The sequence below is a fragment of the Sycon ciliatum genome, chromosome 10 (genome assembly GCF_964019385.1).
Source record: "Sycon ciliatum chromosome 10, ocSycCili1.1, whole genome shotgun sequence".
Classification (NCBI taxonomy): domain Eukaryota; kingdom Metazoa; phylum Porifera; class Calcarea; order Leucosolenida; family Sycettidae; genus Sycon; species Sycon ciliatum.
The window spans coordinates 9,650,374-9,662,615 of NC_088652.1; the positions used below are offsets into that span (position 1 = coordinate 9,650,374).

The 12,242-nt window shown below is 46.1% G+C and overlaps 1 protein-coding gene across 1 annotated transcript; it reads right to left on the bottom strand.

The window, feature by feature from the left end:
* Positions 1-1,794: 1,794 nt before the first annotated feature.
* On the bottom strand, positions 1,795-8,576 carry LOC135826490 (fibroleukin-like). Its single transcript, XM_065339101.1, has 7 exons — positions 8,282-8,576; positions 7,707-7,898; positions 7,087-7,227; positions 6,710-6,826; positions 5,124-5,320; positions 3,386-3,443; positions 1,795-2,782 (listed from the first exon to the last, which is right to left on the bottom strand). The coding sequence occupies exons 1-7, from the start codon at positions 8,403-8,405 to the stop codon at positions 2,172-2,174; spliced, it is 1,440 nt and encodes a 479-aa protein (XP_065195173.1). The 5' UTR covers positions 8,406-8,576; the 3' UTR covers positions 1,795-2,171.
* Between the last annotated feature and the right edge of the window lie 3,666 nt (positions 8,577-12,242).

Sequence of the window (12,242 nt, forward strand, 5' to 3'; positions counted from 1 at the left end):
TACATCCGTATTGGTTTTTCTTTGCAAGTAAGTAGTAAGCTTTTAGGACAATTCCCTTCTCAACTCCAAACTCCAAAAACGGTCTCGTTACAACCCTCATGATGGGCCAGGCCCGAAAATTTGGCGTAATTTATATGAAAGGTTTGCTCCCCACACCGGAGCTCGCGCTATTCCGCCGACTTTACTTGACACTTGACTGACTCACGACTGCCATCCAGAGCACACGAGAAGTCCATCGAACCTTCGACTCGGCAAACCTGCAAGAAAGCACCACTCCCTGCTCAATACACAGTGTTTCGGGGAATTCACCCCTCATCAGTTGAGCTTGAGTAGGCTGAGGAAGATTGTGCCTTAAGAGCACCACTTATATAGTGCTCTCCAGGCACAAACATCACCAGGGATACAAACTTACAGAGACGCTCCGCTTCCAGCGCGACAAACACCTCGTGAACACCAGATAGTAGCGTGAGTCAGTGTCGCTCCTGGACGGTGAGACAGACGTCGAGGACCCTCGGTCATTCGCAACGCTGTCACCTCCAAACCAACTAGTCGCAAGCCTGCGCTGGGCACAACAGTACGAAGCAGTGGTTGCCACTTCGGCGATGATTTGTAAGAAAGGTTTGCTCCCCACACCGGAGCTCGCGCTATTCCGCCGACTTTACCTGAAACTTGACTGACTCACGACTGCCATCCAGAGCACACGAGAAGTCCATCGAACCTTCGACTCGGCAAACCTGCAAGAAAGCACCACTCCCGCGAATGACGGAGGGTCCTCGACGTCTGTCTCACCGTCCAGGAGCGACACTGTATGGTTGCATGCATGGTGCTTGTTCTTCAGGTTAATTGTCTTGCTCTCTCATTGTTGTACCATGGAAAATAAAGCTGGTTCAGTGGAAAACGGCTTACTTGTATGGAGACGAAAGTTTCTTATCAACCACCACACTACACCGCTGCGCTCTCCGGCCGACCTCGACACGGTGCCACAGCACACCATCAGCAAAAAGACACTTCAGTTGGTACTCTGCTCCTGCAGACAGCAGCTGTTTCGATCCTCAGGATCTCGTCAGTGAAGGTTGATAATGTAGAATGGCTAACAGATAGTGAACTGCGCCCTTTTGTAGCCAAAAGAGGGGGAAACATAATGGTGCATCTTAGGCGCCAAAAGGGGAAACATAATGGCGCATCTTAGGCGCGAAGATTAAGGCTACCCAAAGGTGATACTGATAGACTACACTGAGGATACTAGTAATATAAAGACGAAAGTGATAAAAGAAGAGTAAAACTAGCCGGATTCGCGGCAGCATCACCCGACGTGTTGAGGAACACATCCAGCGGGCCAAACCTTCGCCCATTATATCTCAGTGTCGAATGCATACCTCACAAGTGAGTCAGGGAGGGGGGGGGGGGTACATGCAGGTCTCTCAAACAAGGGGCGTGTAACAGCCCTATAACCCCATAAACTTCATCCTTGTTACCCTCACTCGAACGTGATAAGCATAAGCATAATTATTGGACACGATGCAACAAAGAATTCAAGATGCTGAGTAATAGAATTAGATATCTCACACGTAAGAAGCTATTTTTCACATCGCCCCTTGTCCTCACACCCTCCTTCATCTTCATCCTTCCCAGGTGATAACAAGTGACCATTTCAATCACAAAAGCGAGGTGATAACTACTTTGCCAGGTGGAACCTTCCATCGGCAAATGTCAAGGCACGCCCCTGCGTGGCCGTCCCTTGAAGCTCACCGCACCGACATGCACTTGCCACTTAGCAAAATGGGGGAAAGGTAATACTGATGCCGAGCCGTCACCCACTTGGCACGAGAAGAAGAATTTGAATTGCCACAATTTTGATATGAATGGCACCGATGCTACAATGTACATGTACATGACACATGTCTATTCGACAAACATTCTAGTCGTATGGGCGCCAAATGTGTCATAAGGCAGAAGATGCAAACGAAAAAAAGAGAAAAGACTAACCGCATAGATTAAAACGTTGCCTACACCTATCACCATCAGCAGCAGTGAGAGAGAAAGTACCTGCATTGTATGGTTGATGAGTGATATACCATAAATCGGCGCGAAAAGAGATAGAGGCTCAGAAGATACGAGAGTGGGCGAGGGGAAAGGGAGATGTACTACTAATTATCATAATAATGAAAGACTCAAACCAATCTGGGCCTCACTTTCATCTCGAAGAATGTCAGCCCAGGCAAGGCTCGGGAGAATCGTCTATCATGCAAAACATAGTAACACTGGGCATACCACCATCCAATTTTATGTGAAGTGGCGCAGTTTCTACCAGGAAAGCCATCATTGTCCCGATCATAAGTGGTGAACGGCATTTCGTGATACTCCAGACCTTGTCCCGCTGGAATAGTGAAGGACGACTCTACCGTGGGACTGACTGTTAGACGATATAGTTCTTCTTCGCTTCCAACTCTCATCCAATTGTACTTGACGAAATGAGTAGCAGTTGCTGTAGCGAGATCAATGCGAACTTCGTACTTCTGGCTTTGGGTTAGTTTGTGTATCCGGTCGTTTCCCAGCCAGAATTTCCAATTCAGGTCTCCAAACCCGTTCTTATAGGCTGCCCAATCACGGTTCCAAAAGTTAGAGTCAGTTCCGATCGACCTCAACACAACTAGCCATCCACCACCGTCCACGGACATATTGCAAACAGTTCGGAATGAAGTATTGTCAACGTTGGCAGTCACTACCCGGGTTCTGCTTGTGTCAGCTGAAACCCCGCTCTGCCGTTTGCATCCGCCCAGAGCTGTGATGGGGAAAATACACAAAGATATCAAAAAATCATAAATGCACACTCGCGTGTGGCCAAGTAGTTTGATGCGATACTTTTCTACAATTTGAGCTTTGACCGAACTAACTTCCATCATTCCCAAGCATGCAATTTACTACAATGGGTTGAAACGCTGTCGAAACGCTTTGAAATTGCGTTCGTTCGGCCATTCAACCGGTTTACATATGGTTGCTTGCCCAATCTTTAGCTACGTAGTCGTCTTGAAACTGCAATGTCCTCGTAATGTTTGGGTGACTTGACACCAACCATGTCTACTGCTGACCTCTGTTTTCCAATTCCATGTTCATGTAACACTGTATTTTGATATTCTCCAGTTCATTCTGTCCTACACAAGAATCTCTCTACTGTGCCGTTACTCAATCACTGTACATCTGGCTGGTTTGACCTTGGTATGTCTCATCAGCGGAGGTCGGAGCAACTAACTGAACTAGAGTTTTCTCATCAAAAGTTTGGAAGAATTACAGGACACATCTGAAGGTTGCAGAACCGAAAACAACATGGCCAACTATGGCAAGGGAGACGGAAAAGTGCATTATTTCTACAAACAAACCGTGTTACCTGCCTGTGTCGACCTGCTTGCCTCTTTTGTGCGCAGCAGAGCTTGAATGGACAAAGTCTGTATGCAACAAAGTGAAAACCATAGAGACAACTTTCATTTTAAAACAAGAACGGGTGCAAGTAGATGAACTTGCCAGGGGTGATTCGCATTTGCAAAGTCATCTTCCATTGCCAGAGTGGTGAACTCCACACTGCGCTTGGTTCAACGAAGTTTCATTTATGTATAAGGGCTTCCTGCGTGCTAGCTTTTATATCAAGTGTGTGGGTTACAGTGAGGGCTGCGTCCCACCGGCGTGTGTAGATTCACAGGAAGCGTGAGTTTCGAAGTCTGAAGAAAATGTTATCAAAAAGCTTAATGGTAGAACATCGCTGTCCATAAGCGAGAGACCCTGGCTTACGTCCTTGTGAAGACAGTCAATTATTTCTTCAGACTTTTCCCGTTTACATCTTTCCTTCAAAGCTATAAATATTATACAAACCTTGGCGGTCAAGATTCACTGTGGCGGGCTAAAGTAATATGAAAATGTGTGAAAGCTAGATGGGGATTTGGACGAAAAGATTTTATTCAAATTGCAACACTCTAAAACTGACTTGGGCTTGTAAGGTGACACTATCCTCTGGAGATGGGACGCGAAGACCCGTCTGCGTGTCTTCAAACATTTGGTTGATTTGGATTCTGAAGGTTGTGTTGTGCCTATCGCTTAGTGGTTCGATCCCCAGAAGGTGTCACCAGACTTTTCGTCTGCTCAAGTCAGTCTAGTGTTTCAAATTCAATAAAAGGTTCATGTATGCGAGACTGACAATTGTTGGTTTAGATGTACACACGCACACGCGCACGTACACACACACCATTGGACCATTGGACGCCCATCGCAGGAAGCGATGATAGCGATGCTACCGCCGAAGCCATAGCAGCTTGTGCTGGGATTGCACCATTCAACAGCTTGCAAGGCTGAAGAATTGACCGCCACTATTCAGCCTGGTCTACACCACACAGCTATGAAGTGGTTTTTCACACACACACACACACACACACACACACACACACACACACACACACACACACACACACACACACACACACACACACACACTGGATCGGCTACAAGTCATGCAGAATCGGGCGGCAAGGGCGGTTTTCGGACTCTCGCATCACACCTCCGCGCGTACCCTCCTGCTGCAATTGGACACCTACAGAGTATCCGAGATATTCAGGCAGAAGTTCATCGTTCTAGTCTGGAGGTCTCGGAATGAGCACGCAAGTTCTGAACTGCAAGCCCTCCTAGTTCCTTCGGCAGCTGGCCCAACTAGGTTGCACTCCACCATGGGTCTGCGCCAACCGCCAGTTTCCACCAGGTTCGGCAAGGGTTGCCTCGCGTTCCGGGGCGCCCAGCTGTGGAACACATTACCCAGCGATATACGTGCCATCTCCACGCTCCGCCAGTTCCGCGCCAGCATGATCCCGCACACACTTACTGGCCTTAGTACCTAGAGTACCAGACGTCCTGTTTGATGATCAGCTGGCTTAGTTTTTCTCCACCTCTATCCTAATTACATCAGTCCCCAATTTCATTTATTACTGCTTTCTATCTGCATTCGCCACCTTTTCATTGGGCAGATCTGCCCGTTTGGTTTGCGAATTAAAATAAACACAACAACAACAACACACACACACACACACACACACACACACATGCAAAGACACGCAAACAATAGTCCAAAACTCAAATATGCTCACATTGTTTGAAACGTTAGCTGCAATAGCGTCGAGACGTTCGTCGAGTCTGCTCGTCAGCCTTTTCTCCATGCCCTGTAGAAACGTTTCAGTCGATTTCCAGTTGTCAGAGATCTGCACTGTCATCCTTGATACGTGACTGACAATACTTCTTACTGCGTTGGACAGGGTAGAAAGTTCTCCCTTTGTAACCCAGCGAGCTGTGTAAACAGAAAAGATTCGAACATAATCACAGAACTACATTCAATTTCCTCTATACCGTAAATCCAAAAAAATTGGCCGATGAGAAACTTTGGCCGATCTGGAAATGAAACTTTTGGCCGTCATTTAACTTTGGCCGATTTAGGTTTTCAAAAAAGAAATCTATTTGTACTTGTTGGGAAGTTGTTGCCCTCACATGCAGCCATGGATCAAGACCGCATCATTTGCCTCTATGACAAATTTTGGCGATTTACTTTGGCCGGATGAAACCCAACGGCGAAATCAGCGCAATCTAATCGCCAGCGAAAATTAGTTGATTTACGGTACATTACTATATACCAGTAATAGGATATGGTGTGTGCGGCAGAAATACGTGCAAGGTCGTCACCATCAAGAGACCCGATCTACTTTAGTAATCCGAATGACGAGTTCTCAGTTCAATTCTAGCTATAGGATGGCTTTAATTTCTTTAAAGATGCCAAGTGGTATCTTTTTTTGCGGACCTTTCTTTTCCACTACACGGGTAGAAGTGAACCACAACTTGAGCAGGACTTTTTCCATTAATTTTTAGCACACACAATGCTCAAAAGATACACATGGACTTGGTTTCTTGGGATATTTTATGTGGCTTTGCCAGAATGGACAGGCATTCCTGCGTTCTTGCCTGGAGAAGTAAAATGTCACAGCTCTTACAAAATGACGAAGAAAAGAAAGGAGCATTACACGAGAGTGGGGAGCATGCAAAAATATGAGAACGAGAAAGCAAGTGAGAGCGAGCGAGAAAGAGAAGAGAGGCTGCCTATTTGACTGAACTAGTGAACTTGATGGTAGAAACTCCGCTTCAAGGTGTTGCCTCGATATTACGTGGAACTAAACACATGTACAACGTGTAGCAGAGCATGGAGCTATTCATGTACAGTAAAACCTGTGAACAACGACCACCCCTTGGGGCCAGAGAAAGCGGTCGTTAGTGGCAGGTGGTCCTCAGTTAGAGGTTTGCACCGCATAACCATAAGAATATATGAATGGGAGACCATCTGTGTCTGGCGAAGTGGTCTGTAGTACCAGGCTGGTCCCTAGTCACGGTGGTCTGGTGTTACATGTTGTACTGTAGTAACATATCGTCGGGCTATACATCATGTACAGTAAAACCTGTAACTAAAGACCACCGTGACTAGCGACCAGCCTGGTACTACAGACCACCGTGACTAGCGACCAGCCTGGTACTACAGACCACTTCGCCAGACACGGATGTTCTCCCATCCATAGTATTATGGTTATGAGGTGCAAACCTCTAACTAAGGACCCCCTTACTCTAATGTCCGCTTTTCTCTGGCCCCAAGGGGTGGTCGTTAATCACAGATTATGCTGTATTCTCAGAGCAGTACCTTGAGAGCAGTGGCGGCCAGTCCAGAATTTCGAGCATGAGCAGCGGTAAGCTCCAGCTGGAAGAGGTACGCATCTCCCTGCATTGCCACAGGGTGCTCTGGAGCATGGCGAGCGCTCTAGACACGTCACACCGAATACACACAACACACCAAAAGAGAGGGCTCTACGCTCTCAGAGCTTCTCTGTGTGTGCCCTGAGTCAGAGACTAATCCTGAAAGCAGCAATGGAACTCTGAAATGACCAAATAGGCAAATGTGTAGGAGTTGAATATGGCCAAATGAAAACTTTAAAAGGCATACCATGGGCTCATAAGCCTAGGGCACCAGAACGTCGTCATGCAGAATGACACCAAACACATGTGCAGTATACTACACACCTCTCTCACAGTTGGTGCCAGTGAAGCCTGATGCGCACTTGCAGTGATAAGCCCTGTGACCTGCGCTCGCAACTGCTCCATAAACACACTGCCCATGTTCCCCACACGGTGCTTGACGGCCACATGTCTCGTCCTCTCGACCTGCAGAAAATAATTGAAATACTAGTGAGCATGATAGTGGCCAGCTGGGTGCTCCGTTCCTAGAAGACTTCGTTATGCTCTGACACAACGTTAGTCACATAGCAAGACGATACACAATCACTTAGTGCACGTTTCACGATTTGAGTGTAACTGACTGTATTGCTGAACTATCATGGACATTTCAATAGGGGTTGGGTTGATGGCACGAATTTTTGGGTTTGAACTCACTCTACAGCTTTCAATGAGCACTCTCTTTGTTCTAGTCACTGCTATCTTACAACATTGCCCTCGAGTGCAAAATGTTCTGTGTCGAGTCACTATGACGACTACCAAGATAGAAAGAACATACCAGCACAGCGATTATTTCAGGACAGTTCCATGGTATAAGTTTAATTATTAGAATAATAGCTTGAAGTCTCCCATATGTAGATCTCTGTTTGGACTTGTAATTGGTGGCGAGCACACGCCGAATAACTTACTCAGACATTGAATAAAACTCCTTGCTTTAGAAACGCCGCCGAATAGAAACGAGAACAGAACAACCCGCTGGCTGGCGGTGTTTGTTTCGTCCATTGGCGCTGAGTTGCTTTCCAGTACGTCTTGTTTCACTTGGGCCTCGGCATCAGACAGTGTTGGATCATGTAGTTTGATCCACGCGACCATACAGGTTCCTGTGTTGTACAAGTATTTAACAACAGTCCTAGCGATGAATGCGTATAACACAAGGCAACATCGAATGGCTTACAGATTTACAAGGGAACATATTGTACCCTCCCCTCCATTGTACAGTCTAAATGTAACGTTTGTAAGCTATAATAGAGAGAGCGAGACTCATCAGTCATCATACAGGTACCCTGGAAAAGAAACACCACGGTAATTATTTCTTGTCCTTAAAATGCACTTTCCAGAGGAGCTACAGTACAACGTCCATGCGATTCAATGGAGAGACAGCAGGGATCTGGATCTCTCTTTGTGTAGAACAATGATACACGACAAGTTCAACTTCAAGACTTGCACAGTGAGGTACGGTTTGGATATAGCTACATGTACTCACCGTTCCTCGACTGTACGAAATTGCTGATAGCAGCGCTTCGTTCCCCACGTAGTTCCGCATACGCCCTTGTTCCAGCCATCGCCAGAAGCAATAATGATATGAAGCAGTGCGAAAGTATCGCCATTGCTGAAATGATGTACTCCTGGCGTTAAAAGTATTGATCTAAACTTCCCCTCGCCCTGTGGAGAGGGTGTGTATAATACCGAACTACGACAATCTAATCAGCGGAGAACACACTTCCATTACACCTCACTAATCTCGGAGGCGACAGCTGTAAGTGCGTTCAAAGTTTTCTTCTATCGCAATAAGAAGTGGCTCAAGGCTGAGCTGGATTGCGTTTTGGATCCCTCCATGTGTCCGGCGCGGCTGGTGTTGCGAGCATCACCTGCGGCCTCCATGGCGTTGGCATGGTCCTACCTGTCTAGAAGCCTGCCACACATGAGGCCTAAAGTTCGGAGTGATCTCCTGTACATGTACTTGTAATTGCTACGTATTATAGATGTATGTATGCCGATCACGCCACGACGCATGCTTGCACTGGATGTAATAGTCATGTGACACACGTGACGGTTGCCACATGGACTGTCGATTGGCCATGTCAGTGACGGCTCTCTGGGAGCTCTGTCCGCTTGCGTTTCAGTCGTAACTTGCAGAAAACATTGTGCATTGTACATGTACATATGGGTTTTCACGCTGATCGGGCCAAGAGGATGCATGTTCGGGTTGACCACAGACTGTCTGCAGACCGTACCATTACGTTCTCTTTGTCCTCCATATGCATTATATTTTTTGAATTTTGAACCCCATTTGCATCAGCAGTGCATTATGCACATCAGAGTGCTCAATAAGAGTGCTTACTGATCACCACTCCATACAGGCAGCAGATGAATTAGAAAACTTTACATCACTAGTCATTAATTTAAACAAGCCAGTGACTTTTGCACAGGTTAAAATCTATATACCTTACCCATTAACCTGGTCCGCAAGGTATACTACCAACCGTCACGCTCATCACCGAAACATTCCTGTCATCCACCAACCCGTCCCGCAGATCATTTATAGCAACACGTCCCTACCAATGTTTCCAGGGGTATCACTTACTCAATGGGATATGCTCATAACGTTAGCCCAGTATATTCTTCCGGACTCAATCTACTTATGATTGTGTATAGCAAGAAACTCGGAGTTGAGATGAATATTTCACGAATTCCACTGGACCTTGTGTGTGTGTACAGGTGCATTTAAGCATAGTGGGATGGTCTAAGACTAAGATTTAGACACAGAGGATACCAGGTTCAAATCCTGCTGGGAAGCGGAAGGATTTTTCCAGCCGTGCTGCGATCAACAGTTCATTGGGAACTCGTGGCCTGGCACGAGGGAAGCATGGATGCAGCAAATGGGACTGTCGGTATCTGACCAATTTAGTGGGTCTGATCTACTCACCTGCCACCGCTTTAGGAGCTGCATTCACGCCTTGATTCCTGAAGGGTGGTGGCGTTCCTACGGATGCGGAGCCCTCGGCCTCCAGGCGAGTCTAAATCAAACCATGAATTTTTGTGTATGGGTACGCTGCATTTTGTGTTTGCTCCCTAAATGAAGCTGAGATACCAGATTTTGTAGACATCATGATAGCATTATTCGCATGACCAATCTTCAACTAAAGAGGGAATATTATGTTCTTGGATTAGATGTGCGGCGGGCTCCCGATTTTCTCTTTTTTTTTTAACTACAAACTCAAACTAACCAAGCCAAAGGAACCTGGCAAATCCACGGTGACTGTGAGATTGGCTCGGCAGCAATCCTACGTATTACTAGTATTGTTGTTTACAAATGAGAGTCCTCCGACGCGGTAGAATGCTCACTATTCGTTCGAATAGAGCTATTTTACACACGGCACAGAGTACCACGCATAATTCGTTGTAACTATTAGTTTCATGCCCATAGGCAATCATCAGACAACTTTTAGTAATAGGTTTTTCATTTGACCGGACGAGAACACACGAGGCTTGCAGGTTCTCCGTCATCTTTATGGAACGAAACAAGACTTGTCCGGAGTATTACTATTTGCTTTCGTGGAGTGTGGCTGGAGAACTGTTCGTGCTGTGGTCTGAAAGCGTCGTGTCGTCTTGTCAGGTCGATTAAAAAACCTATTATTACTATTTGACGGACCTATTGAAGATGGCAACAAAGAATTATGGTAACTTTTAGTACAAAGAATGATGCGTTGTGCTCTGTACCATTTTTGTGTTTATTTATGGAGGTAACAATTTTAGGAAATTAGAGGCCGCATGCCACGTACTGCTCTTTTCTCTCCGAAACTCAACACTTGCAAGCCAGATATGAAAGAAAGAAAAAATCATCAGTCACACCACCAGGACTCGAACCAGGGACCTTGCTATTCGCGAGCAATGCTCTAACCAACTGAGCTACAGTATGACTCTTATCCACAGTGATGATAAATCTATCCTCCTTCGATCAATCATTATCTGGCTTGCATCATCCTGGCAACTCACACCAATCAAGAGGGCCCTCGGCCATTCGCTTGATATTGTAATAGGTAGCCGAGTGGTAGGCGCGGTGAAATCAACAATAATTACTTTTATTCTACTTTCAGGTACACACCTGAGATATAATCGTTCGTGAAAGAAGAAGCGGCAAAATAACTGACTTTCTCTCCGGTGCTCACCTAGAGGCTGAATCCTTGTTCTTCGAGTTAGCTTTCATTGCTATCCAATCTAATCTAATCTAATCTAATCTAATCTTCTCTTCCTCAAAACAGAAATGCGCAGCCGCTTTTATGCAGCAGACGACGTACGCTTACATACGGAGATACACTAAATATACATCAGGCAAGCTCCGTATTAGTTCCGTACTGCTTCCGTATTGGTCGGGCAGGGATACTACAATATCATGGGGAGCGCATCAAACTATGTCCACTGCGAGCAAATTTTGATAGAGCAATAAAAAGAACCAAATCTGCCGTAACCATCACGCTGCAACGAAGTCAATTGTTTTCCATAATCGAATGCAACAACTGTGAAGTGAGAGAAACCAAAAAAAAAAAAAATCACGGTTCGCGTGAGACTCGGCCAAAGGCCCAGTTTTCCGCATCCGCAGGAACGCCACCACCCTCTTGGATCAAGGCGCAGTTGCAGCTCCTAAGCGATGGGAGAAGCAAACTATGGAAAAAACAGGGGAAGAACTTACCAAAACAATTTCAGCGCAACAACATGCTTCTTCTGTTTACAGAGCACAGGCTTACGCAAACGAATACACACAGCTTCAAGAACCTTCAACTGACGAGGTTACCGTGCACGACACAACACAGAAAAACAAAAATCATCGTACACTTCCAAACACTTAGGGTGATATAAAAATGCAAAAACACAGCTTCTGACGATCATCATCTCCATCCAACTTACCATCACCATCATCCGCAGCACCATCATCTACGTCACCCTCCGATCCCTCATCCGTGACAATCTCCGACTCTTCCTCCGCTCCATCCTCCTGCTCGACCTCGGTCACGCCTGCATCCTGTCCATGTTCATTGGACGCCACTGTTTGACTCCTCATTGCACCAGTACGGTAAGTACTTGTTGTTGTTGTTGTTGTTTGGCTTTATTTAAAGTGGAGTTCCAAAACAGGCCTAAACCTAATGACAATGGTCCCACTGATAATAAGAGAAAAGAAAATATAATAATAAGCGGACAAACAGAACCAAGAAGAAGATACAGCTGTAGTTAGATAACTAATATGAGCACGGCAGCAGGGGAAAAAAAGTCACAAGCACGGCAACCGGGAAGAAAGGAGTGAGTGAGTGAGAGAGAGAGAGAGAGAGAGAGAGAGAGAGAGAGAGAGAGAGAGAGAGAGAGAGAGAGAGAGAGAGAGAGAGAGAGAGAGAGAGAGAGAGAGAGAGAGAGAGAGAGAGAGAGAGAGAGAGAGAGAGAGAGAGAGAGAG

Coding starts and splice junctions, on each gene's coding strand:
- LOC135826490 (XM_065339101.1), bottom strand. CDS start 8,405: ATGGCGATACTTTCGCACTGCTTCATATCATTATTGCTTCTGGCGATG. Junction 7,228..7,706: donor GAGTTTTATTCAATGTCTGA/GTAAGTTATTCG, acceptor TATTTTCTGCAG/GTCGAGAGGACGAGACATGT. Junction 6,827..7,086: donor TGGCACCAACTGTGAGAGAG/GTGTGTAGTATA, acceptor TGACGTGTCTAG/AGCGCTCGCCATGCTCCAGA.